General features: G+C 34.6%; 3 protein-coding genes across 3 annotated transcripts; 2 read left to right on the forward strand and 1 right to left on the reverse strand.

Annotated features, from left to right (window-relative positions):
- Positions 1 to 843: 843 nt before the first annotated feature.
- On the reverse strand, positions 844 to 2,212 carry LOC143450002 (uncharacterized). Its single transcript, XM_076950379.1, has one exon. The coding sequence runs from the start codon at positions 2,204 to 2,206 to the stop codon at positions 1,319 to 1,321; it is 888 nt and encodes a 295-aa protein (XP_076806494.1). The 5' UTR covers positions 2,207 to 2,212; the 3' UTR covers positions 844 to 1,318.
- A 1,878-nt stretch (positions 2,213 to 4,090) lies between these two features.
- Positions 4,091 to 5,088, forward strand: LOC143449783 (uncharacterized). Its single transcript, XM_076950109.1, has one exon. The coding sequence runs from the start codon at positions 4,105 to 4,107 to the stop codon at positions 4,993 to 4,995; it is 891 nt and encodes a 296-aa protein (XP_076806224.1). The 5' UTR covers positions 4,091 to 4,104; the 3' UTR covers positions 4,996 to 5,088.
- Positions 5,089 to 15,126: 10,038 nt separating this feature from the next.
- On the forward strand, positions 15,127 to 17,169 carry LOC143450708 (ubiquinone biosynthesis O-methyltransferase-like). Its single transcript, XM_076951362.1, has one exon. It carries the CDS (start codon positions 15,355 to 15,357, stop codon positions 16,243 to 16,245), a length of 891 nt encoding a protein of 296 aa, XP_076807477.1. The 5' UTR covers positions 15,127 to 15,354; the 3' UTR covers positions 16,246 to 17,169.
- The last annotated feature ends 10,084 nt before the right edge of the window (positions 17,170 to 27,253 follow it).

Genomic DNA, 27,253 nt, shown 5'->3' on the forward strand with positions numbered 1-27,253 from the left:
ACTGAGTAAAAAGATATAATGATTTTCTTTTCTTTAACAAAATGTAATTAAACTGTGGCTGTCGATGCGTATAGCGTTGGCGGAAACAGTGTAAAATAGTATTAAATTTCACAGTATTGACATTTCACGTATTAAACAGTGAAAAAGATAAAAATTTTAATGTGGCTTAATCTGTAAGACCCGTTAGACGTATTTTTGTTTGTGTGGATTCCGCGAGTCTCTGATGTTCTGCAAATGGCTATTTTTGGGTATTCTCACACTCGGTTATCATTTTCAAACTTATTTTCAAAATACGGCCATATTCTTATACAAATATCAGAACTTCAGACCAAATAAATCCGTTGCAACAAGGACGTATACACAGTGTTTTTGAGATTTTACCCTTTTCTTTGTTGGTTGCTGAAACGCATGAATTCTTGCGTGACCTGAACACAGTTTGGCAAAGTTTACAGAAACAATAAATTTAACAAAGTTTGGGCCAACTGATATCAAGCCAAATTCGTTAAGCTGACAAAAGTGGTTCAACCAAAGTATAGTCTTAGTTAAGGAATTAAACTACAAACATGTCCTTAGACCTACTTAGGCGAAACAGCTAATCGGAAAACGTTAAAAATTTGACTCTGCTTATCATCTTTAGGTCAAATTAAACTTGTCTTGCGGCCAATTGAATATAAAACTTCTACGCCGAACATAACTCAGCGACATCTTCAAACTAACTACCCTCTTTGTTCTACAAACTATTTGCTGTGTTTTAAGTTCCAAGTGATAATTTTCTTCTGTAAGTGATTTCCGAATTTGAAACTATTCAAATTTATAATTTTTGTGGAATGGAGTTTTATTTTAAAATTCATCTACCTCTGACATCAATTTTTGTTGCAAGAAAATCTCTATCACATAATTAAATCGCATGGTATAGCTCAGTCTTTTCACGTTTGTAGTATGTAAGTGAAAAAGCACAAGCATGATGCAATGAAGCATAATGTACTTATGACGCTGTCTACGCGTATGAGTCAATATGTTGCTTCGTGGACTAATTTAAGCTTGGGGTTTACTCTTCTTAACATCTGATAATCGTGCAGTTGCAAAATTCCACCTACTGTTTAACGAAACAACAGAATGTTTGGTGGGGAACAAAAAATGTCACCACTACAACCAATTATGCTTCGTTACCAATCACATAAAACAAAGTGATAAAAATAAATGCCGTAAAATTTAGCGAACAGAAAGTGTATCGTTATTCTTGCAAATACAATCAATGACTTGTATGTCGAATGAAAAATACTTCATAACCAAGTTATCGTTTACGACCCAAACAAGACTAAAGACTGGACATGGACGCCAAAATAGTGAAGATTTCCAGCTCCATACAAAATTCTGTTTCTTTGTCTTGATTCCAGATTTTCTTCAATTTACTCTCAATCGCCTTCAGCAAATCAAATTCATCTTGATCGTTGGGAACGACATTGCCGAAGATTTCCTCCAACTCTTTTCTTCTTTTTATAAGATTTCGATTCCCAATAGCAGAGTGAATTAAACCACAAATCTCTTCAAAAGACATTAAATGTCGAAATGAAATTGATCCTTCACGTTGCTTGGATGGAAATGGAATTTCTTTAAAGATATTTTCGTAACCATTCCAACATTCTTTCAGGATCCATTCTCCTCGTGGGTTATCCCGAAGTTCAAGATCACATAGAAGCCAGGTTATATCAGTTGTAGCTTTGGATGAGGCCTCATCATAGGCATACAGTGGATAAAGTTTTGTACAGTTATAAGTGAAAAGGGATAGACATCCATTCGGTTTTAATATGCGTGATACTTCACCAAGAAATTCTTTCAAATCGAACCAATGCACTGCCGTCCCACAAGTCACCAAGTCCACACTGTTGTCATCAAACGGTAAATTCTCTGCTTTCCCAACCAAGTATTTGATGTGACTGAATTTGTTTTGTTTTTGTGCAAACTCTATTTGGTCCTCGCTGGCATCCACTCCGACAATATTCTTGAAATAAGGAGCAAACATGTTGGTAGATTGAGCACTCCCGCACCCAACGTCAACCATTAAGTCAAAGGTCGAAGATAAATCACTGTCCGGTCTATGACTTCGTAAGTATTTTATTATGTTTTCTATCATTTTGTCTGGATATGTTGGTCTATATTTCTGATAGAGATCGGCTATATCTCTGCCTTTATAAAGTTTATCCATTGCGAATCTTTATACCAAATACAGACACAAAAAACAACCTTAATCAAATTTAAAATTTATAAACTTTGTTCTGCGGAACACTATTAATTAACACTGCTCAATTCCATTCGTCCGCATGCATTGATCAGGTGTGAGATGTTGTCTAACGCTTTCAAGCATTACGCAAACATAAGCATATTTGCTTTGCACCTTTCTTTAGCCTGCATATCATTCTAATATCAGTACAAAGTTTATCCATTGCGTTTATCCATATAAATTTTATCCATGATATCCAAGTCTTGCAATACAATCAAGACTTCCCCTATTTAACCGGAAAATGGTGCATTCGAAACTAATTTTCACAGCTTCTTGTTAACCTAAGTTAAATATTATTACATAGTAACTTAAGCCTAACCTGGATTTACTGTCTCATGTAATATCTAACTCCAATAAAACCTTTAATAAATAAGATTAACTTTTTGCAAACCCATCTTCCTAATCTAACCGCCATCTTTAACAACGAGCTGCGTGACTTACTTCAGTTGAAATGGTCACTTCGTCACATATTGAATTAATCAAACGTATCGTATGCAAAGCAAAGCGCATTTGTTTCACTCGCCACTTCAGCCCGTTTTTATACAAACAGTGGAAGGTACAAACTTGTAACGAAGCGTAAAATCGGACTTAAAACTACCTATTAAAAAACTAAAACTATTAAAACTACTACAAATAATTTGTAGCTATGAAAAAGGTGTCTCAAAAAATGTTTAAATTCCTACATGATCGGTGCACAGACTAACTCAGACGACAAACATTTAATTTTGCAAAATTTGATTTAGAATTTGACGACTTTATTTACATGTTAACGAAGTGGACCTAACACCAAAGTAAATAGTTTTGTCTGAATATTAAGCCACAGTTAATTAGTAGGCATGCATATAACTATATGAACAGAAAACGTACGCTGATGACATTTTCACGCTTTCCTCAAAATCGCAAATGTTTAGTTACGTTTTGTTTTTATTAGATAGATTTTAGGGTTCACCTTACTGTTATCAATTCAAGTATGTAGTTAACAACAGTACGCTAAATAGTCTATAATGTACAGGATGATTTCTTCTAAAGGTAGGGTCCCAATGTTATTCATGTAGATTGTAGAGAGAGGTAAGTGTTACGTTTTACGCTTAATTTGTCATTTCGCAGTCTTGTCTGCCTTCAAGCGGAAGCGCTTGCCGATCAGTGATGATGACATTCTAACGTTGCCTGTACTACTGTGTAGACGTGCTTAGTGTTTGCCATTTCTGAAATACGATCTTATACTTAACTGCAGGTCTCTTCGAACCAGCACTAGAAAAAGGCTGGTAACATAAGCAGACAGCATGACTTGGAACGGTTTCTGCCATAGTGTTGGATTTATTAACCTTAAAATTTAATCATATTTTGTTTCATTATCAAATAATTGTAACAAAAGGGTACAATATCAGATGACATAAATTTGAGTATTATTAATAATAAATCAGAAAACGATATAATGAAAAGATTTTAGAAAAGTTATTATTAAGCTTTCAAGGAAAAAATGTGACAGAATAGCTTACAAGCGGAAACACTTCAAAACGGAAAACGCTTCGAAAACGCAAAACGGAAACAGACCAGTTAGACCAGTTAGACGTTTTTTTGTTTGGGTTGATCCAAAGCGTGTCTGATATTTTTATAAACTCGTGTTGCAGGCTAAATAAAAGCAAATGTGCTTATGTTTGCCACTAACTTAAAAGCGTTAGAAAACAATTAACATATGATTATTCATGCGGACGAATGGAATTGAGCAGTGTTAATTATTAATGTTACGCAGAAAAAGGTTTATAAATTTTGAATTCGCTTAAAGTCGTTTTTTGTGTCTGTATTTGGAATAAGGATTCGCAATGGATGAACTTTATAAAGGCCGAGATATAGCTGATCTCTATCAGAAATATAGACCAACATATCCAGACAAAATGAAAGAAAACATCATAAAGTACTTACGAAATCATAGACCGGACAGTGATTTATCTTCGACCTTTGACTTAATGGTTGACGTTGGATGCGGGAGTGCTCAATCTACCAACATGTTTGCTCCTTATTTCAAGAATATTGTCGGAGTGGATGCCAGCGAGGACCAAATAGAATTTGCACGAAAACAAAACAAGTTCAGTCACATCAAATACTTGGTTGGGAAAGCAGAAAATTTATCTTTTGATGACAACAGCGTAGATTTGGTAACTTGTGGGACGTCAGTGCATTGGTTCGATTTAGACGCATTTTTTGGTGAAGTATCTCGCATATTAAAACCGAACGGATGCCTTGCACTGTTTTGTTATGTTAATCAGGAAATGTATCCTCTTGGTGTCGATGACTGCGGGTCATCCAAAGCTACAGTTGGAATAAACTGGCTTTTATGTGATCTTGAAATTGAAGATAATCTGCGAGGAAAATGGATCCTAAAAGAATGTTGGAATGGCTACGAAGACATCTTTAAACAAATTCCACTTCCATCCAAGCAACGTGAAGAAACAATTTCATTTCGTCAACAAATGTCTTTCGAAGAAATTTGTGGTTTAATTCACTCTGCCATTGGGCATCGAAATCTTATAAAAAGAAGAAAAGAGTTGGAGGAATTCTTTGGCAATGTCGTTCCCAACGATCAAGGTGAATTTGATTTGTTGAAGGCGATTGAGAGCAAAGTGAAAAAGATCTGGAATCTAAACGAAGAAAAAGAGTTTTGCATTGAGTGGAAATATTTTACCATATTGGCTTCCATGTCCCGTAACGTTTAACTTGTTTCTGTAATAACGCCGTGATGTTTGTTGCTTGGTAGACTTGCTGCATATAATAATAAATGCATTTGGAAGCATTATTATTATTTTGTTTGTTTTGAAAATGTTTGCTTCATACCGATAACATACAGTTGTTATGGTTTATCACTTTAACTAATACGTTATGTAACAGTGTAACGTTGTTTTCTGATACGCTTGGTTTGTCGTGCCCCAGTATTTTCTGTCTTCAGCCAGAAGCACTTGTTAATTTGGTTACGCCTCGACCGTTGTACAACGAGTGATCGTTCTATCGATATCAGTATAGAGTTTATCCATTGCGAATCCTTAAACATAAATTCAAGTGCAAAAACATACTTAATCAATTTTAACATTTATATTTACACTACTCTACATAACGTTACTATTTTCTTACAGTGGGTTTGTGTAAGTGCTTCAAATTTTTAATTATGTCCAAGTCTTGCAATATAATCAAGGCTTCCGTTATTTTAACGGAAAAATCGTGTTTACGAAGCTAATTTTCACAGCTTCTTGTTAACCTAAGTTAAATGTTATTACACAGTAACCTAAGCCTAATCTGGACATACCTTCTAAGCTAATATCTAACTCCAATGAAAGGTTAAATAACTAAAATCAACTTTTTGCATACCCACCCTCCTAACCTAACCGCCTATTTTTAACAACGTGGTGCGTGACCTACTTACGGTGTGATAGTCACTTCGTCACATAATCAAACGTTTCTACATCGTATGCAAAGAAAAGCGCATTTGCTTCACTCGCCACTTCAGTCTGCAGCGCGTTTTTATACAAACAGTGAAAGGTACAAATTTGTAACGAAGATTAAAATCGGACTTAAAACTACCAAAACTAACAAAATCGCTGTGTTTGCAAATGCATTCAAGTAGGTTACTTGTAAGCAGACTGAGTAAAAAGATATAATGATTTTTTTTCTTTAACAAAGTGCAGTTAAACTGTGGCCCTCGATGCCAATAAGGTAGAAAAATTTCGCCTCGAAACAAAATTATTTTTCTTCTTTAAAATTTCAGAATCCGGACTATCTTCAATTTTCTCTAAGTCGCCCTCAACAAATCAAATTCACCTTGACCGTTAGGATAGACTTTCCCAAAAATTTCATCCAACTCTTTTTTTCTTTTTATAAGATTTCGATGCCCAATAGCAGAGTGAATTAAACCACAAATTTCTTCAAAAAACATTGGACGTCGAAATGAAATTGTTTCTTCTCTTTGCTTGGATGATAAACGGATTTGTTTAAAGATACCTTCATAACCATTTTATAATCTTTGAGTATCAATTTTCCTTGTGGGTTATCCAGAAGTTCAAGATCAATGAGTGGGAAATCTATATCGTCTGCAGCTTTGGACGAAGATATGTACGTTTGTATTTAATATAAAAATCAGCTATTTATTTATCGCAAAACGCCATATTAATTACAGATACAAGAAATATCTAAATCAATTTTATTTGTATGCGGTGTTTGCATAATAATGTTTGAATATAATGATAATTTACTCAATAATGTTGTTGCATCAATGCTTCGACTGAGATCCCCAATAACAATCTTTATTTTGCAAGCAGTCAGTGTAGAAATCGAACTGTTTTAAAGTGTAAAAAAACAGTTGGCAACTTTATTACATTTTAGTTTTAGTTATAAAATATATGTCTCAAAAAATGTTTGAATTCTTACATAACCTGTGCACAAAAAAACCAAAATGACAACAATTTAACTTTGCAAAACTTGAATTAGAATTTGACGGTCTTATTAACACGTTAAGGAAGTGGACCTAATACCAAAGTAAATAGTTTTGTCTGAATATTAAGCCACAGTTAATTAGTAGGCATGCATACAACTATATGAACAGAAAACGTACGCTGATAACAATTTAACGCTTTCCACAAAATCGCAAATGTTTAGTTACGTTTTGTTTTTATTAGATAGATTTTATAGTGTTTATAGTGTTCACCTTACTGTTATCAATTCAAGTATTTAGTTAATAACAGTAATGCTAAATCGTCTATAATGTACAGGATGATTTCTTCTAAAGGTAGGGTCCCAATGTTATTCATGTAGATTGTAGAGAGAGGTAAGTGTTACGTTTTACGCTTAATTTGTCATTTCGCAGTCTTGTCTGCCTTCAAGCGGAAGCGCTTGCCGATCAGTGATGATGACATTCTAACGTTGCTTGTACTGCTGTGTAGACGTGCCTAGTGTTTGCCATTTCTGAAATACGATCTTATACTTAACTGCAGGTCTCTTCGAACCAGCACTAGAAAAAGGCCGGTAACATAAGCAGACAACATGACTTGGAACGGTTTCTGCCATAGTGTTGGATTTATTAACCTTAAAATTTAATCATATTTTGTTTCATTATCAAATAATTGTAACAAAAGGGTACAATATCAGATGACATAAATTTGAGTATTATTAATAATAAATCAGCAAACGATATAATGAAAAGATTTTAGAAAAGTTATTATTAAGCTTTCAAGGAAAAAATGTGACAGAATAGCTTACAAGCGGAAACACTTCAAAACGGAAAACGCTTCGAAAACGCAAAACGGAAACAGACCAGTTAGACCAGTTAGACGTTTTTTTGTTTGGGTTGATCCAAAGCGTGTCTGATATTTTTATAAACTCGTGTTGCAGGCTAAATAAAAGCAAATGTGCTTATGTTTGCCACTAACTTAAAAGCGTTAGAAAACAATTAACATATGATTATTCATGCGGACGAATGGAATTGAGCAGTGTTAATTATTAATGTTACGCAGAAAAAGGTTTATAAATTTTGAATTCGCTTAAAGTTGTTTTTTGTGTCTGTATTTGGAATAAGGATTCGCAATGGATGAACTTTATAAAGGCCGAGATATAGCTGATCTCTATCAGAAATATAGACCAACATATCCAGACAAAATGAAAGAAAACATCATAAAGTACTTACGAAATCATAGACCGGACAGTGATTTATCTTCGACCTTTGACTTAATGGTTGACGTTGGATGCGGGAGTGCTCAATCTACCAACATGTTTGCTCCTTATTTCAAGAATATTGTCGGAGTGGATGCCAGCGAGGACCAAATAGAATTTGCACGAAAACAAAACAAGTTCAGTCACATCAAATACTTGGTTGGGAAAGCAGAAAATTTATCTTTTGATGACAACAGCGTAGATTTGGTAACTTGTGGGACGTCAGTGCATTGGTTCGATTTAGACGCATTTTTTGGTGAAGTATCTCGCATATTAAAACCGAACGGATGCCTTGCACTGTTTTGTTATGTTAATCAGGAAATGTATCCTCTTGGTGTCGATGACTGCGGGTCATCCAAAGCTACAGTTGGAATAAACTGGCTTTTATGTGATCTTGAAATTGAAGATAATCTGCGAGGAAAATGGATCCTAAAAGAATGTTGGAATGGCTACGAAGACATCTTTAAACAAATTCCACTTCCATCCAAGCAACGTGAAGAAACAATTTCATTTCGTCAACAAATGTCTTTCGAAGAAATTTGTGGTTTAATTCATTCTGCCATTGGGCATCGAAATCTTATAAAAAGAAGAAAAGAGTTGGAGGAATTCTTTGGCAATGTCGTTCCCAACGATCAAGGTGAATTTGATTTGTTGAAGGCGATTGAGAGCAAAGTGAAAAAGATCTGGAATCTAAACGAAGAAAAAGAGTTTTGCATTGAGTGGAAATATTTTACCATATTGGCTTCCATGTCCCGTAACGTTTAACTTGTTTCTGTAATAACGCCGTGATGTTTGTTGCTTGGTAGACTTGCTGCATATAATAATAAATGCATTTGGAAGCATTATTATTATTTTGTTTGTTTTGAAAATGTTTGCTTCATACCGATAACATACAGTTGTTATGGTTTATCACTTTAACTAATACGTTATGTAACAGTGTAACGTTGTTTTCTGATACGCTTGGTTTGTCGTGCCCCAGTATTTTCTGTCTTCAGCCAGAAGCACTTGTTAATTTGGTTACGCCTCGACCGTTGTACAACGAGTGATCGTTCTATCGATATCAGTATAGAGTTTATCCATTGCGAATCCTTAAACATAAATTCAAGTGCAAAAACATACTTAATCAATTTTAACATTTATATTTACACTACTCTACATAACGTTACTATTTTCTTACAGTGGGTTTGTGTAAGTGCTTCAAATTTTTAATTATGTCCAAGTCTTGCAATATAATCAAGGCTTCCGTTATTTTAACGGAAAAATCGTGTTTACGAAGCTAATTTTCACAGCTTCTTGTTAACCTAAGTTAAATGTTATTACACAGTAACCTAAGCCTAATCTGGACATACCTTCTAAGCTAATATCTAACTCCAATGAAAGGTTAAATAACTAAAATCAACTTTTTGCATACCCACCCTCCTAACCTAACCGCCTATTTTTAACAACGTGGTGCGTGACCTACTTACGGTGTGATAGTCACTTCGTCACATAATCAAACGTTTCTACATCGTATGCAAAGAAAAGCGCATTTGCTTCACTCGCCACTTCAGTCTGCAGCGCGTTTTTATACAAACAGTGAAAGGTACAAATTTGTAACGAAGATTAAAATCGGACTTAAAACTACCAAAACTAACAAAATCGCTGTGTTTGCAAATGCATTCAAGTAGGTTACTTGTAAGCAGACTGAGTAAAAAGATATAATGATTTTTTTTCTTTAACAAAGTGCAGTTAAACTGTGGCCCTCGATGCCAATAAGGTAGAAAAATTTCGCCTCGAAACAAAATTATTTTTCTTCTTTAAAATTTCAGAATCCGGACTATCTTCAATTTTCTCTAAGTCGCCCTCAACAAATCAAATTCACCTTGACCGTTAGGATAGACTTTCCCAAAAATTTCATCCAACTCTTTTTTTCTTTTTATAAGATTTCGATGCCCAATAGCAGAGTGAATTAAACCACAAATTTCTTCAAAAAACATTGGACGTCGAAATGAAATTGTTTCTTCTCTTTGCTTGGATGATAAACGGATTTGTTTAAAGATACCTTCATAACCATTTTATAATCTTTGAGTATCAATTTTCCTTGTGGGTTATCCAGAAGTTCAAGATCAATGAGTGGGAAATCTATATCGTCTGCAGCTTTGGACGAAGATATGTACGTTTGTATTTAATATAAAAATCAGCTATTTATTTATCGCAAAACGCCATATTAATTACAGATACAAGAAATATCTAAATCAATTTTATTTGTATGCGGTGTTTGCATAATAATGTTTGAATATAATGATAATTTACTCAATAATGTTGTTGCATCAATGCTTCGACTGAGATCCCCAATAACAATCTTTATTTTGCAAGCAGTCAGTGTAGAAATCGAACTGTTTTAAAGTGTAAAAAAACAGTTGGCAACTTTATTACATTTTAGTTTTAGTTATAAAATATATGTCTCAAAAAATGTTTGAATTCTTACATAACCTGTGCACAAAAAAACCAAAATGACAACAATTTAACTTTGCAAAACTTGAATTAGAATTTGACGGTCTTATTAACACGTTAAGGAAGTGGACCTAATACCAAAGTAAATAGTTTTGTCTGAATATTAAGCCACAGTTAATTAGTAGGCATGCATACAACTATATGAACAGAAAACGTACGCTGATAACAATTTAACGCTTTCCACAAAATCGCAAATGTTTAGTTACGTTTTGTTTTTATTAGATAGATTTTATAGTGTTTATAGTGTTCACCTTACTGTTATCAATTCAAGTATTTAGTTAATAACAGTAATGCTAAATCGTCTATAATGTACAGGATGATTTCTTCTAAAGGTAGGGTCCCAATGTTATTCATGTAGATTGTAGAGAGAGGTAAGTGTTACGTTTTACGCTTAATTTGTCATTTCGCAGTCTTGTCTGCCTTCAAGCGGAAGCGCTTGCCGATCAGTGATGATGACATTCTAACGTTGCCTGTACTGCTGTGTAGACGTGCCTAGTGTTTGCCATTTCTGAAATACGATCTTATACTTAACTGCAGGTCTCTTCGAACCAGCACTAGAAAAAGGCCGGTAACATAAGCAGACAACATGACTTGGAACGGTTTCTGCCATAGTGTTGGATTTATTAACCTTAAAATTTAATCATATTTTGTTTCATTATCAAATAATTGTAACAAAAGGGTACAATATCAGATGACATAAATTTGAGTATTATTAATAATAAATCAGCAAACGATATAATGAAAAGATTTTAGAAAAGTTATTATTAAGCTTTCAAGGAAAAAATGTGACAGAATAGCTTACAAGCGGAAACACTTCAAAACGGAAAACGCTTCGAAAACGCAAAACGGAAACAGACCAGTTAGACCAGTTAGACGTTTTTTTGTTTGGGTTGATCCAAAGCGTGTCTGATATTTTTATAAACTCGTGTTGCAGGCTAAATAAAAGCAAATGTGCTTATGTTTGCCACTAACTTAAAAGCGTTAGAAAACAATTAACATATGATTATTCATGCGGACGAATGGAATTGAGCAGTGTTAATTATTAATGTTACGCAGAAAAAGGTTTATAAATTTTGAATTCGCTTAAAGTTGTTTTTTGTGTCTGTATTTGGAATAAGGATTCGCAATGGATGAACTTTATAAAGGCCGAGATATAGCTGATCTCTATCAGAAATATAGACCAACATATCCAGACAAAATGAAAGAAAACATCATAAAGTACTTACGAAATCATAGACCGGACAGTGATTTATCTTCGACCTTTGACTTAATGGTTGACGTTGGATGCGGGAGTGCTCAATCTACCAACATGTTTGCTCCTTATTTCAAGAATATTGTCGGAGTGGATGCCAGCGAGGACCAAATAGAATTTGCACGAAAACAAAACAAGTTCAGTCACATCAAATACTTGGTTGGGAAAGCAGAAAATTTATCTTTTGATGACAACAGCGTAGATTTGGTAACTTGTGGGACGTCAGTGCATTGGTTCGATTTAGACGCATTTTTTGGTGAAGTATCTCGCATATTAAAACCGAACGGATGCCTTGCACTGTTTTGTTACATTGATCAGGAAATGTATCCCCTTGGTGTCGATGACTGCGGGTCATCCAAAGCTACAGTTGGAATAAACTGGCTTTTATGTGATCTTGAAATTGAAGATAATCTGCGAGGAAAATGGATCCTAAAAGAATGTTGGAATGGCTACGAAGACATCTTTAAACAAATTCCACTTCCATCCAAGCAACGTGAAGAAACAATTTCATTTCGTCAACAAATGTCTTTCGAAGAAATTTGTGGTTTAATTCACTCTGCCATTGGGCATCGAAATCTTATAAAAAGAAGAAAAGAGTTGGAGGAATTCTTTGGCAATGTCGTTCCCAACGATCAAGGTGAATTTGATTTGTTGAAGGCGATTGAGAGCAAAGTGAAAAAGATCTGGAATCTAAACGAAGAAAAAGAGTTTTGCATTGAGTGGAAATATTTTACCATATTGGCTTCCATGTCCCGTAACGTTTAACTTGTTTCTGTAATAACGCCGTGATGTTTGTTGCTTGGTAGACTTGCTGCATATAATAATAAATGCATTTGGAAGCATTATTATTATTTTGTTTGTTTTGAAAATGTTTGCTTCATACCGATAACATACAGTTGTTATGGTTTATCACTTTAACTAATACGTTATGTAACAGTGTAACGTTGTTTTCTGATACGCTTGGTTTGTCGTGCCCCAGTATTTTCTGTCTTCAGCCAGAAGCACTTGTTAATTTGGTTACGCCTCGACCGTTGTACAACGAGTGATCGTTCTATCGATATCAGTATAGAGTTTATCCATTGCGAATCCTTAAACATAAATTCAAGTGCAAAAACATACTTAATCAATTTTAACATTTATATTTACACTACTCTACATAACGTTACTATTTTCTTACAGTGGGTTTGTGTAAGTGCTTCAAATTTTTAATTATGTCCAAGTCTTGCAATATAATCAAGGCTTCCGTTATTTTAACGGAAAAATCGTGTTTACGAAGCTAATTTTCACAGCTTCTTGTTAACCTAAGTTAAATGTTATTACACAGTAACCTAAGCCTAATCTGGACATACCTTCTAAGCTAATATCTAACTCCAATGAAAGGTTAAATAACTAAAATCAACTTTTTGCATACCCACCCTCCTAACCTAACCGCCTATTTTTAACAACGTGGTGCGTGACCTACTTACGGTGTGATAGTCACTTCGTCACATAATCAAACGTTTCTACATCGTATGCAAAGAAAAGCGCATTTGCTTCACTCGCCACTTCAGTCTGCAGCGCGTTTTTATACAAACAGTGAAAGGTACAAATTTGTAACGAAGATTAAAATCGGACTTAAAACTACCAAAACTAACAAAATCGCTGTGTTTGCAAATGCATTCAAGTAGGTTACTTGTAAGCAGACTGAGTAAAAAGATATAATGATTTTTTTTCTTTAACAAAGTGCAGTTAAACTGTGGCCCTCGATGCCAATAAGGTAGAAAAATTTCGCCTCGAAACAAAATTATTTTTCTTCTTTAAAATTTCAGAATCCGGACTATCTTCAATTTTCTCTAAGTCGCCCTCAACAAATCAAATTCACCTTGACCGTTAGGATAGACTTTCCCAAAAATTTCATCCAACTCTTTTTTTCTTTTTATAAGATTTCGATGCCCAATAGCAGAGTGAATTAAACCACAAATTTCTTCAAAAAACATTGGACGTCGAAATGAAATTGTTTCTTCTCTTTGCTTGGATGATAAACGGATTTGTTTAAAGATACCTTCATAACCATTTTATAATCTTTGAGTATCAATTTTCCTTGTGGGTTATCCAGAAGTTCAAGATCAATGAGTGGGAAATCTATATCGTCTGCAGCTTTGGACGAAGATATGTACGTTTGTATTTAATATAAAAATCAGCTATTTATTTATCGCAAAACGCCATATTAATTACAGATACAAGAAATATCTAAATCAATTTTATTTGTATGCGGTGTTTGCATAATAATGTTTGAATATAATGATAATTTACTCAATAATGTTGTTGCATCAATGCTTCGACTGAGATCCCCAATAACAATCTTTATTTTGCAAGCAGTCAGTGTAGAAATCGAACTGTTTTAAAGTGTAAAAAAACAGTTGGCAACTTTATTACATTTTAGTTTTAGTTATAAAATATATGTCTCAAAAAATGTTTGAATTCTTACATAACCTGTGCACAAAAAAACCAAAATGACAACAATTTAACTTTGCAAAACTTGAATTAGAATTTGACGGTCTTATTAACACGTTAAGGAAGTGGACCTAATACCAAAGTAAATAGTTTTGTCTGAATATTAAGCCACAGTTAATTAGTAGGCATGCATACAACTATATGAACAGAAAACGTACGCTGATAACAATTTAACGCTTTCCACAAAATCGCAAATGTTTAGTTACGTTTTGTTTTTATTAGATAGATTTTATAGTGTTTATAGTGTTCACCTTACTGTTATCAATTCAAGTATTTAGTTAATAACAGTAATGCTAAATCGTCTATAATGTACAGGATGATTTCTTCTAAAGGTAGGGTCCCAATGTTATTCATGTAGATTGTAGAGAGAGGTAAGTGTTACGTTTTACGCTTAATTTGTCATTTCGCAGTCTTGTCTGCCTTCAAGCGGAAGCGCTTGCCGATCAGTGATGATGACATTCTAACGTTGCCTGTACTGCTGTGTAGACGTGCCTAGTGTTTGCCATTTCTGAAATACGATCTTATACTTAACTGCAGGTCTCTTCGAACCAGCACTAGAAAAAGGCCGGTAACATAAGCAGACAACATGACTTGGAACGGTTTCTGCCATAGTGGTGGATTGGATTTATTAACCTTAAAATTTAATCATATTTTGTTTCATTATCAAATAATTGTAACAATTTAAGGGTACAATATCAGATGACATAAATTTGAGTATTATTAATAATAAATCAGCAAACGATATAATGAAAAGATTTTAGCAAAGTTATTATTAAGCTTTCAAGGAAAAAATGTGACAGAATAGCTTACAAGCGGAAACACTTCAAAACGGAAAACGCTTCGAAAACGCAAAACGGAAACAGACCAGTTAGACCAGTTAGACGTTTTTTTGTTTGGGTTGATCCAAAGCGTGTCTGATGTTTTTATAAAATCGTGCTGCAGGCTAAATAAAAGGTGCAAAGCAAATGTGCTTATGTTTGCCACTAACTTAAAAGCGTTAGAAAACAATTAACACCTGATTATTCATGCGGACGAATGGAATTGAGCAGTGTTAATTATTAATGTTACGCAGAACAAGGTTTATAAATTTTGAATTCGATTAAGGTTGTTTTTGTGTCTGTATTTGGAATAAGGATTCGCAATGGATAAACTTTATACAGGCAGAGATATAGCTGATCTCTATCAGAAATATAGACCAACATATCCAGACAAAATGATGGAAAACATCATAAAGTACTTACGAAGTCATAGACCGGACAGTGATTTATCTTCGACCTTTGACTTAATGGTTGACGTTGGATGCGGAAGTGCTCAATCTACCAACATGTTTGCTCCTTATTTCAAGAATATTGTCGGAGTGGATGCCAGCGAGGACCAAATAGAGTTTGCACGAAAACAAAACAAATTCAGTCACATCAAATACTTGGTTGGGAAAGCAGAGAGTTTACCGTTTGATGACAACAGCGTGGACTTGGTGACTTGTGGGGCATCAGTGCATTGGTTCGATTTAGAGGCATTTTTTGGTGAAGTATCTCGCATATTAAAACCGAACGGATGCCTTGCACTGTTTTCTTATGTTAATCAGGAAATGTATCCCCTTGGTGTCGATGACTGCGAGTCATCCAAAGCTACAGCTAGAATAATTTGGCTTTTATGTGATCTTGAAATTGAAGATAATCTGCGAGGAAAATGGATCCTAAAAGAATGTTGGAATGATTACGAAAATATCTTTAAACAGATTCCACTTCCATCCAAGCAACGTGAAGAAACAATTTCATTTCGACATCAAATGTCTTTCGAAAAAGCTTGTGGGTATTTATACTCCGCTGCTAGGCAACAAAATCTCAAAATGAGAAGAAAAGAGTTGGAGGAATTCTTTGGCAATGTCTTCCCCAGTGATCAAGGTGAATTTGATTTGTTGAAGGCGATTGAGAGCAAACTGAAAATGATCTGGAATCTAAACGAAGAAAAAGAGTTTTGCATTGAGTGGAAATATTTTACCATATTGGCTTCCATGTCCCGTAACGTTTAACTTGTTTCTGTGATAACTCCGTGCTGTTTGTTGCTTGGTAGACTTGCTGCATATAATACTAAATGCATTTGGAAGCATTATTATTTTGTTTGTTCTGAAAATGTTTGCCTCAGGCCGGTAAGATACAGTTGTTGTGCTAATTGTCATAATTAGCCCTTCTCCCTGCGGAATTCAAGTGCATATCTGATGATATTATAATGTTATCTGTGTTTTATTTCATCTGTTTAACACAGCTGTTATAATTTACCCCTTTGCCTATAACTTACTTTTAGCTGTTGTAATATACCACTTCGAATAATACAGCATGTAACAATATTTGTATATAAGCGATGTAATTGTAAAGCAGGTACTTAACAAATTTCAACAAAACTATCGACAATTGTCGAAAAAATTCCTAGTTGCTGCTGAGTTTAAACACTTTCATGAGCTCCTTTATGCCGCTTTAAAAGTAGAAGGTGTTGAATACGCTTTTTTGGCCAAATATGTTTTTTTAAGTGATAAACGCTTATTCAAGTTTACTATTGTTTGTTTCTAGCAACAGTAAGTTATGCCTATGCTGTTGGTTTAGATTTTGCACTATGTAGGCCTACTTAAATGGGAAATAACGTACGCACAAAATCACGCACTTCGCGTTTTATAGTCCTGTGCTATTTTATCAACTGTAAAGATAGAAATATCCTCTTTTGACTTTTCGCCTATTTGAAATATCAATTCCAAACAGTTAAATGTTTTAAGAGGGGATTTATGGAATTGCCGTCAACGCTTCTATAGAGTTATCTGGACCTGCCATTTATCCCAAACACGATCCAAAGCTTTGCTAAGTGTTACTCACACTGGCCGAGACTTTTAACGCATGTGACAGTTTGACCGGTTCTTTGACCGGATTGCCATCTGCATAAATGAGCATGTTGTCCACGAAAAGCATTATTTTCAATTTATTATTAGAAAGAAAGTGTTGGAAGTTGCACAAAATAAAACAAAGAACGAATTCAAGAGCGGATTTTTTCACTCATATTATACAGTATAGCTATAAACCTCCCAGTATTGTTGATTCTAAAACTATTATTTTGTTATAGTGGGTTTGTGTAAGTGATTTAAATTTTAATTGTTAATTTAGACTTTATTCAACCTTATATCCGTAAATACTAACTTAGAGACAGAAGTGTAGTGGGACGGAAAAGCTTAAGAACGGCCTTTTTACATTTTTTCTTCTGGTAAGTACTGCTGAAAATGGCTATTTTTGGGGGATTCTCACACTTGGCTATTATTTTTAAAAATGTGCGTTCCCACACTTCTTTTTTCGCACTATACCCTTCAATACAGCCATATTCTTCTACAAATATCAGAACTTCAGACCAAATAACTCTGTTAGAACAAGGATGAATACACAGTGTTTTTTGAGATTTTACCCTTTTCTCTGTTGGTTACTGAAACGCATGAATTCTTGCGTGACCTGAACACAGTTTGGCAAAGTTTACATAAACAGAAAATTTAACAAAGTTTGGACCAACTGAGATCAAGCCAAATTCGTTCAGCTAACAAAAGTCGTTAAACCAAAGTATAGACTTAGTTAAGGAATTAAACTACAAACATGTCCTTAGACCTACTTAGGCGAAACAGCTAATCGGAAAACATCAAAAATTGACTCTGCTTATCATCTTTAGGTCAAATCAGACTTGTTTTGCGGCCAATTAAATATAAAACTTCTACGCCGAACATAACTCAGCGACATCTTCAAACTAACTGCACTCTTTGTTCTACAAACTACTTGCTGTGTTTAAAACTCTAAGCGATAAATATCTTCTGTAAGTGATTTCTAAATTTGAACTATTCAAATTGATAATTTTTGTGGAATGGAGTTTTATTTTAATATTCATCTACCTCTGACATCAATTTTTGTTGCAAGAAAATCACTATCACCTAATTAAATTGGAAGGTATAGCTCAGTCTTTTCACGTTTGTAGAATGTAAGTGAAAAAGCACAAGCATGACTCAATAGAGCATAATGTACTTATGCCGCTGTCTACGCGTATGAGTCAATATGTTGCTTCCTGGACTAATTCAAGCTTGGGGTTTACTCTTCTTAACATCTGATATTCGTGCAGTTGCAAATTTCCACCTACTGTTTAACGAAACAATAGATTGATTGGTGGGGAACAAAAAATGTCACCACTATATTACCAATTATGTTTCGTTACCAATCACATACAACAAAGTGATAAAGTAAATGCAGTAAAATTTAACGAACAGAAAGTTTATCGTTATTCTTGCAAATGCAATCAATGACTTGTAGGTCTAATAAAAATTGTATCATAACCATGTTATCGTTTACGACCCAAACAAGACTAAAGACTGGACATGGACGCCAAAATAGTGAAGATTTCCAGCTCCATACAAAATTCTGTTTCTTTGTCTTGATTCCAGACGTTCTTCACTTTGCTCTCAATCGCCTTCAACAAATCAAATTCACCTTGATCGTTGGGAACGCCATTGCCGAAGATTTTCTCCAACTTTTTTCTTCTTTTTATAAGATTTCGATGCCCAATGGCAGAGTGAATTAAACCGCAAATCTCTTCAAAAGACATTAAATGTCGAAATGAAATTGTTCCTTCACGTTGCTTGGATGGAAGTGGAGTTTGTTTAAAGATGTCTTCGTAACCATTCCAACATTCTTTCAGGATACATTTTCCTAGTGGGTTATCCCGAAGTTCAAGTTCACATAGAAGCCAGGTTATATCAGTTGTAGCTTTGGATGATTCCTCATTATAGGCATTTAGTGGATAAATTTTTGTACAGTTATAAGTGAAAAGGGATAGACATCCATTCGGTTTCAATATGCGAGATACTTCACCAAAAAATTCTTTCAAATCGAACCAATCCACTGACGCCCCACAAGTCACCAAGTCCACACTGTTGTCATCAAACGGTAAATTCTCTGCTTTCCCAACCAAATATTTGATGTGACTGAATTTGTTTTGTTTTCGTGCAAACTCTATTTGGTCCTCGCTGGCATCCACTCCGACAATATTCTTGAAATAAGGAGCAAACATGTTGGTAGATTGAGCACTCCCGCATCCAACATCAACTATTAAGTCAAAGGTCGAAGATAAATCACTGTCCGGTCTATGATTTCGTAAGTACTTTATGACGTTTTCCATCACTTTGTCTGGATATGTTGGTCTATATTTCTGATAGAGATCGGCTATATCTCTGCCTTTATAAAGTTTATCCATTGCGAATCCTTATTCCAAATACACACACAAAAAACAACCTTAATCAAATTTAAAATTTATAAACTTTGTTCTGCGGAACACTATTAATTAACACTGCTCAATTCCATTCGTGCCCATGCATGATCAGGTGTGAGATGTTGTCTAACGCTTTTAAGTTATGGGAAAACACAAGCATATTTGCTTTGCACCTTTCTTTAGCCTGCATATTATTCTGATATCAGTACAAAGTTTATCCATTGCGTTTATCCATAACAATTTTATTCATGATGTCTAAGTCTTGCAAAATAATCAAAACTTCCACTCTTTCACTTGAAAAATGGTGCATTCGAAGCTAATTTTCACAGCTTCTTGTTAACCTAAGTTAAATGTTATTACATAGTAACTTAAGCCTAACCTGGATCCACCGTCTAAGTTAAACCTAACTCCAATAAAACCTTAAATAGCTGAAATTAAATTTTTGCTTATATCCATCCTCCTTACCTAACCGCTTATCTTTAACAACGAGCTGCGTGACCTACTTACGGTGAAATGGTCACTTCGTGACATATAATAATAATTAATCAAACGTATCGTATGCAAAGAAAAGCGCATTTGCTTCACTCGCCACTTCAGTTTGCAGCGCCTTTTTATACAAACAGTGAAAGGTACAAATTTGTAACGAAGCGTAAAATCGGACTTAAAACTACCTGTTAAACAACTAAAACTAAACTAAAACTATTAAAACTACTACAACTAGTTTGTAGCTATAAAAACGTGTCTCAAAAAAATGTTTAAATTCCTACATGATCTGTGCACAGACTAACTAAGAACACAAAATTTTAATTTTGCAAAATTTGATTTAGAATTTGACGACCTTATTTACATGTTAACGAAGTGGACCTAATACCAAAGTAAATAGTTTTGTCTGAATATTAAGCCACAGTTAATTAGTAGGCATGCATACAAAAATATAAACAGAAAACGTACGCTGATGACATTTTCACGCTTTCCACAAAATCGCAAATGTTTAGTTACATTTTGTTTTTGTTAGATAGATTTTAGGGTTCACCTTACTGTTATCGATTCAAGTATGTAGTTAATAACAGTATGGTAAATCGTCTATAATGTACAGGACTATTTCTTCCAAAGGTAGGGTCCCAATGTTTTCCGTGCAGAGAGGGGTAAGCAGAAAGCATGACTTGGGACTGTTTCCGCTATAGTAGTGGGTTTATGAACCTTAAAATTTAATCATTTTTTCTATCATAATCAAAATATTGTAACAAAAGGGTACAAAATAAAATGGCGGATAGTTAATAATAAATCAGCAAACGATATAATGAAAACATCTTTGCAAAGTTATTTTTAAGCTTTCAAGGAAGCAAATGCAACAAAATAGTGCAAAACGCTTGTGACATTCAAGTATTAAAATCGTGAAAAAGACTGAATTTTTAATGTGGCTTAATCTGTAAGACCAGTTAGACATCTTTTTGATTGGGTTGATCCGACGCGTGTCTGATGTTTCATAAAATGGTGCTGCAGGCTAAATAAAAGGTGCAAAGCAAATGTGCTTATGTTTGCCCATAACTTAAAAGCGTTAGACAACATTTCACACCTGGTTATTCATGCGCACGAATGGAATTGAGCAGTGTTAATTATTCGTGTTACGCAGAACAAGGTTTATAAATTTTGAGTTCGATTAAAGTTGATTTTTTCTGTCTGTATTTGGAATAAGGATTCGCAATAGATGAACTTTATACAGGCAGAGATATAGCTGATCTCTATCAGAAATATAGACCAACATATCCAGACAAAATGATAGAAAACATCATAAACTACTTACGAAATCATAGACCGGACAGTGATTTATTTTCGACCTTTGACTTAATGGTTGACGTTGGATGCGGGAGTGCTCAATCTACCAACATGTTTGCTCCTTATTTCAAGAATATTGTCGGAGTGGATGCCAGCGTGGACCAAATAGAGTTTGCACGAAAACAAAACAAATTCAGTCACATCAAATACTTGGTTGGGAAAGCAGAGAGTTTACCGTTTGATGACAACAGCGTGGACTTGGTGACTTGTGGGGCATCAGTGCATTGGTTCGATTTAGAAGCATTTTTTGGTGAAGTATCTCGCATATTAAAACCGAATGGATGCCTTGCACTGTTTTCTTATGTTAATCAGGAAATGTATCCCCTTGGTGTCGATGACTGCGAGTCATCCAAAGCTACAGCTAGAATAATCTGGCTTTTATGTGATCTTGAAATTGAAGATAATCTGCGAGGAAAATGGATCCTAAAAGAATGTTTGAATGATTACGAAAATATCTTTAAACAGATTCCACTTCCATCCAAGCAACGTGAAGAAACAATTTCATTTCGACATCAAATGTCTTTCGAAAATGCTTGTGGGTATTTATACTCCGCTGCTAGGCAACAAAATCTCAAAATGAGAAGAAAAGAGTTGGAGGAATTCTTTGGCAATGTCTTCCCCAGTGATCAGGGTGAATTTGATTTGTTGAAGGCGATTGAGAGCAAACTGAAAATGATCTGGAATCTAAACGAAGAAAAAGAGTTTTGCATTGAGTGGAAATATTTTACCATATTGGCTTCCATGTCCCGTAACGTTTAACTTGTTTCTGTGATAACTCCGTGATGTTTGTTGCTTGGTAGACTTGCTGCATATAATACTAAATGCATTTGGAAGCATTATTATTTTGTTTGTTCTGAAAATGTTTGCCTCAGGCCGGTAAGATACAGTTGTTGTGCTAATTGTCATAATTAGCCCTTCTCCCTGCGGAATTCAAGTGCATATCTGATGATATTATAATGTTATCTGTGTTTTATTTCATCTGTTTAACACAGCTGTTATAATTTACCCCTTTGCCTATAACTTACTTTTAGCTGTTGTAATATACCACTTCGAATAATACAGCATGTAACAATATTTGTATATAAGCGATGTAATTGTAAAGCAGGTATTTAACAAATTTCAACAAAACTATCGACAATTGTCGAAAAAATTCCTAGTTGCTGCTGAGTTTAAACACTTTCATGAGCTCCTTTATGCCGCTTTAAAAGTAGAAGGTGTTGAATACGCTTTTTTGGCCAAATATGTTTTTTTAAGTGATAAACGCTTATTCAAGTTTACTATTGTTTGTTTCTAGCAACAGTAAGTTATGCCTATGCTGTTGGTTTAGATTTTGCACTATGTAGGCCTACTTAAATGGGAAATAACGTACGCACAAAATCACGCACTTCGCGTTTTATAGTCCTGTGCTATTTTATCAACTGTAAAGATAGAAATATCCTCTTTTGACTTTTCGCCTATTTGAAATATCAATTCCAAACAGTTAAATGTTTTAAGAGGGGATTTATGGAATTGCCGTCAACGCTTCTATAGAGTTATCTGGACCTGCCATTTATCCCAAACACGATCCAAAGCTTTGCTAAGTGTTACTCACACTGGCCGAGACTTTTAACGCATGTGACAGTTTGACCGGTTCTTTGACCGGATTGCCATCTGTATAAATGAGCATGTTGTCCACGAAAAGCACTATTTTCAATTTATTATTAGAAAAAAAGTGTTGGAAGTTGCACAAAATAAAACAAAGAACGAATTCAAGAGCGGATTTTTTCACTCATATTATACAGTATAGCTATAAACCTCCCAGTATTGTTGATTCTAAAACTATTATTTTGTTATAGTGGGTTTGTGTAAGTGATTTAAATTTTAATTGTTAATTTAGACTTTATTCAACCTTATATCCGTAAATACTAACTTAGAGACAGAAGTGTAGTGGGACGGAAAAGCTTGAGAACGGCCTTTTTACATTTTTTCTTCTGGTAAGTACTGCTGAAAATGGCTATTTTTGGGGGATTCTCACACTTGGCTATTATTTTTAAAAATGTGCGTTCCCACATTTCTTTTTTCGCACTATACCCTTCAATACAGCCATATTCTTCTACAAATATCAGAACTTCAGACCAAATAACTCCGTTAGAACAAGGATGAATACACAGTGTTTTTTGAGATTTTACCCTTTTCTCTGTTGGTTGCTGAAACGCATGAATTCTTGCGTGACCTGAACACAGTTTGGCAAAGTTTACATAAACGGTAAATTTAACGAAGTTTTGGCCAACTGAGATCAAGCCAAATTCGTTAAACTGACAAAAGTCGTTCAACCAAAGTATAGACTTAGTTAAGGAATTAAACTACAAACATGTCCTTAGACCTACTTAGGCGAAACAGCTAATCGGAAAACGTTGAAAATTGACTCTGCTTATCATCTTTAGGTCTAATTAAACTTGTTTTGCGGCCTATTAAATATAAAACTTCTACGCCGAACATAACTCAGCGACATCTTCAAACTAACTGCACTCTTTGTTCTACAAACTACTTGCTGTGTTTAAAACTCTAAGCGATAAATATCTTCTGTAAGTGATTTCTAAATTTGAACTATTCAAATTGATAATTTTTGTGGAATGGAGTTTTATTTTAATATTCATCTACCTCTGACATCAATTTTTGTTGCAAGAAAATCACTATCACCTAATTAAATTGGAAGGTATAGCTCAGTCTTTTCACGTTTGTAGAATGTAAGTGAAAAAGCACAAGCATGACTCAATAGAGCATAATGTACTTATGCCGCTGTCTACGCGTATGAGTCAATATGTTGCTTCCTGGACTAATTCAAGCTTGGGGTTTACTCTTCTTAACATCTGATATTCGTGCAGTTGCAAATTTCCACCTACTGTTTAACGAAACAATAGATTGATTGGTGGGGAACAAAAAATGTCACCACTATATTACCAATTATGTTTCGTTACCAATCACATACAACAAAGTGATAAAGTAAATGCAGTAAAATTTAACGAACAGAAAGTGTATCGTTATTCTTGCAAATGCAATCAATGACTTGTAGGTCTAATAAAAATTGTATCATAACCATGTTATCGTTTACGACCCAAACAAGACTAAAGACTGGACATGGACGCCAAAATGGTGAAGATTTCCAGCTCCATACAAAATTTTGTTTGTTTGTCTTGATTCCAGACGTTCTTCACTTTGCTCTCAATCGCCTTCAACAAATCAAATTCACCTTGATCGTTGGGAACGCCATTGCCGAAGATTTCCTCCAACTTTTTTCTTCTTTTTATAAGATTTCGATGCCCAATGGCAGAGTGAATTAAACCGCAAATCTCTTCAAAAGACATTAAATGTCGAAATGAAATTGTTCCTTCACGTTGCTTGGATGGAAGTGGAGTTTGTTTAAAGATGTCTTCGTAACCATTCCAACATTCTTTCAGGATACATTTTCCTAGTGGGTTATCCCGAAGTTCAAGTTCACATAGAAGCCAGGTTATATCAGTTGTAGCTTTGGATGATTCCTCATTATAGGCATTTAGTGGATAAATTTTTGTACAGTTATAAGTGAAAAGGGATAGACATCCATTCGGTTTCAATATGCGAGATACTTCACCAAAAAATTCTTTCAAATCGAACCAATGCACTGACGCCCCACAAGTCACCAAGTCCACACTGTTGTCATCAAACGGTAAATTCTCTGCTTTCCCAACCAAATATTTGATGTGACTGAATTTGTTTTGTTTTCGTGCAAACTCTATTTGGTCCTCGCTGGCATCCACTCCGACAATATTCTTGAAATAAGGAGCAAACATGTTGGTAGATTGAGCACTCCCGCATCCAACATCAACTATTAAGTCAAAGGTCGAAGATAAATCACTGTCCGGTCTATGATTTCGTAAGTACTTTATGACGTTTTCCATCACTTTGTCTGGATATGTTGGTCTATATTTCTGATAGAGATCGGCTATATCTCTGCCTTTATAAAGTTTATCCATTGCGAATCCTTATTCCAAATACACACACAAAAAACAACCTTAATCAAATTTAAAATTTATAAACTTTGTTCTGCGGAACACTATTAATTAACACTGCTCAATTCCATTCGTGCCCATGCATGATCAGGTGTGAGATGTTGTCTAACGCTTTTAAGTTATGGGAAAACACAAGCATATTTGCTTTGCACCTTTCTTTAGCCTGCATATTATTCTGATATCAGTACAAAGTTTATCCATTGCGTTTATCCATAACAATTTTATTCATGATGTCTAAGTCTTGCAAAATAATCAAAACTTCCACTCTTTCACTTGAAAAATGGTGCATTCGAAGCTAATTTTCACAGCTTCTTGTTAACCTAAGTTAAATGTTATTACATAGTAACTTAAGCCTAACCTGGATCCACCGTCTAAGTTAAACCTAACTCCAATAAAACCTTAAATAGCTGAAATTAAATTTTTGCTTATATCCATCCTCCTTACCTAACCGCTTATCTTTAACAACGAGCTGCGTGACCTACTTACGGTGAAATGGTCACTTCGTGACATATAATAATAATTAATCAAACGTATCGTATGCAAAGAAAAGCGCATTTGCTTCACTCGCCACTTCAGTTTGCAGCGCCTTTTTATACAAACAGTGAAAGGTACAAATTTGTAACGAAGCGTAAAATCGGACTTAAAACTACCTGTTAAACAACTAAAACTAAACTAAAACTATTAAAACTACTACAACTAGTTTGTAGCTATAAAAACGTGTCTCAAAAAAATGTTTAAATTCCTACATGATCTGTGCACAGACTAACTAAGAACACAAAATTTTAATTTTGCAAAATTTGATTTAGAATTTGACGACCTTATTTACATGTTAACGAAGTGGACCTAATACCAAAGTAAATAGTTTTGTCTGAATATTAAGCCACAGTTAATTAGTAGGCATGCATACAAAAATATAAACAGAAAACGTACGCTGATGACATTTTCACGCTTTCCACAAAATCGCAAATGTTTAGTTACATTTTGTTTTTGTTAGATAGATTTTAGGGTTCACCTTACTGTTATCGATTCAAGTATGTAGTTAATAACAGTATGGTAAATCGTCTATAATGTACAGGACTATTTCTTCCAAAGGTAGGGTCCCAATGTTTTCCGTGCAGAGAGGGGTAAGCAGAAAGCATGACTTGGGACTGTTTCCGCTATAGTAGTGGGTTTATGAACCTTAAAATTTAATCATTTTTTCTATCATAATCAAAATATTATGACAAAAGGGTACAAAATAAAATGGCGGATAGTTAATAATAAATCAGCAAACGATATAATGAAAACATCTTTGCAAAGTTATTATTAAGCTTTCAAGGAAGCAAATGCAACAAAATAGTGCAAAACGCTTGTGACATTCAAGTATTAAAATCGTGAAAAAAACTGAATTTTTAATGTGGCTTAATCTGTAAGACCAGTTAGACATCTTTTTGATTGGGTTGATCCGACGCGTGTCTGATGTTTCATAAAATGGTGCTGCAGGCTAAATAAAAGGTGCAAAGCAAATGTGCTTATGTTTGACCATAACTTAAAAGCGTTAGACAACATTTCACACCTGGTTATTCATGCGCACGAATGGAATTGAGCAGTGTTAATTATTCGTGTTACGCAGAACAAGGTTTATAAATTTTGAGTTCGATTAAAGTTGATTTTTTCTGTCTGTATTTGGAATAAGGATTCGCAATGGATGAACTTTATACAGGCAGAGATATAGCTGATCTCTATCAGAAATATAGACCAACATATCCAGACAAAATGATAGAAAACATCATAAAATACTTACGAAATCATAGACCGGACAGTGATTTATTTTCGACCTTTGACTTAATGGTTGACGTTGGATGCGGGAGTGCTCAATCTACCAACATGTTTGCTCCTTATTTCAAGAATATTGTC

The sequence above is a fragment of the Clavelina lepadiformis genome, chromosome 3, assembly GCF_947623445.1.
Source record: "Clavelina lepadiformis chromosome 3, kaClaLepa1.1, whole genome shotgun sequence".
Classification (NCBI taxonomy): Eukaryota; Metazoa; Chordata; class Ascidiacea; order Aplousobranchia; family Clavelinidae; genus Clavelina; species Clavelina lepadiformis.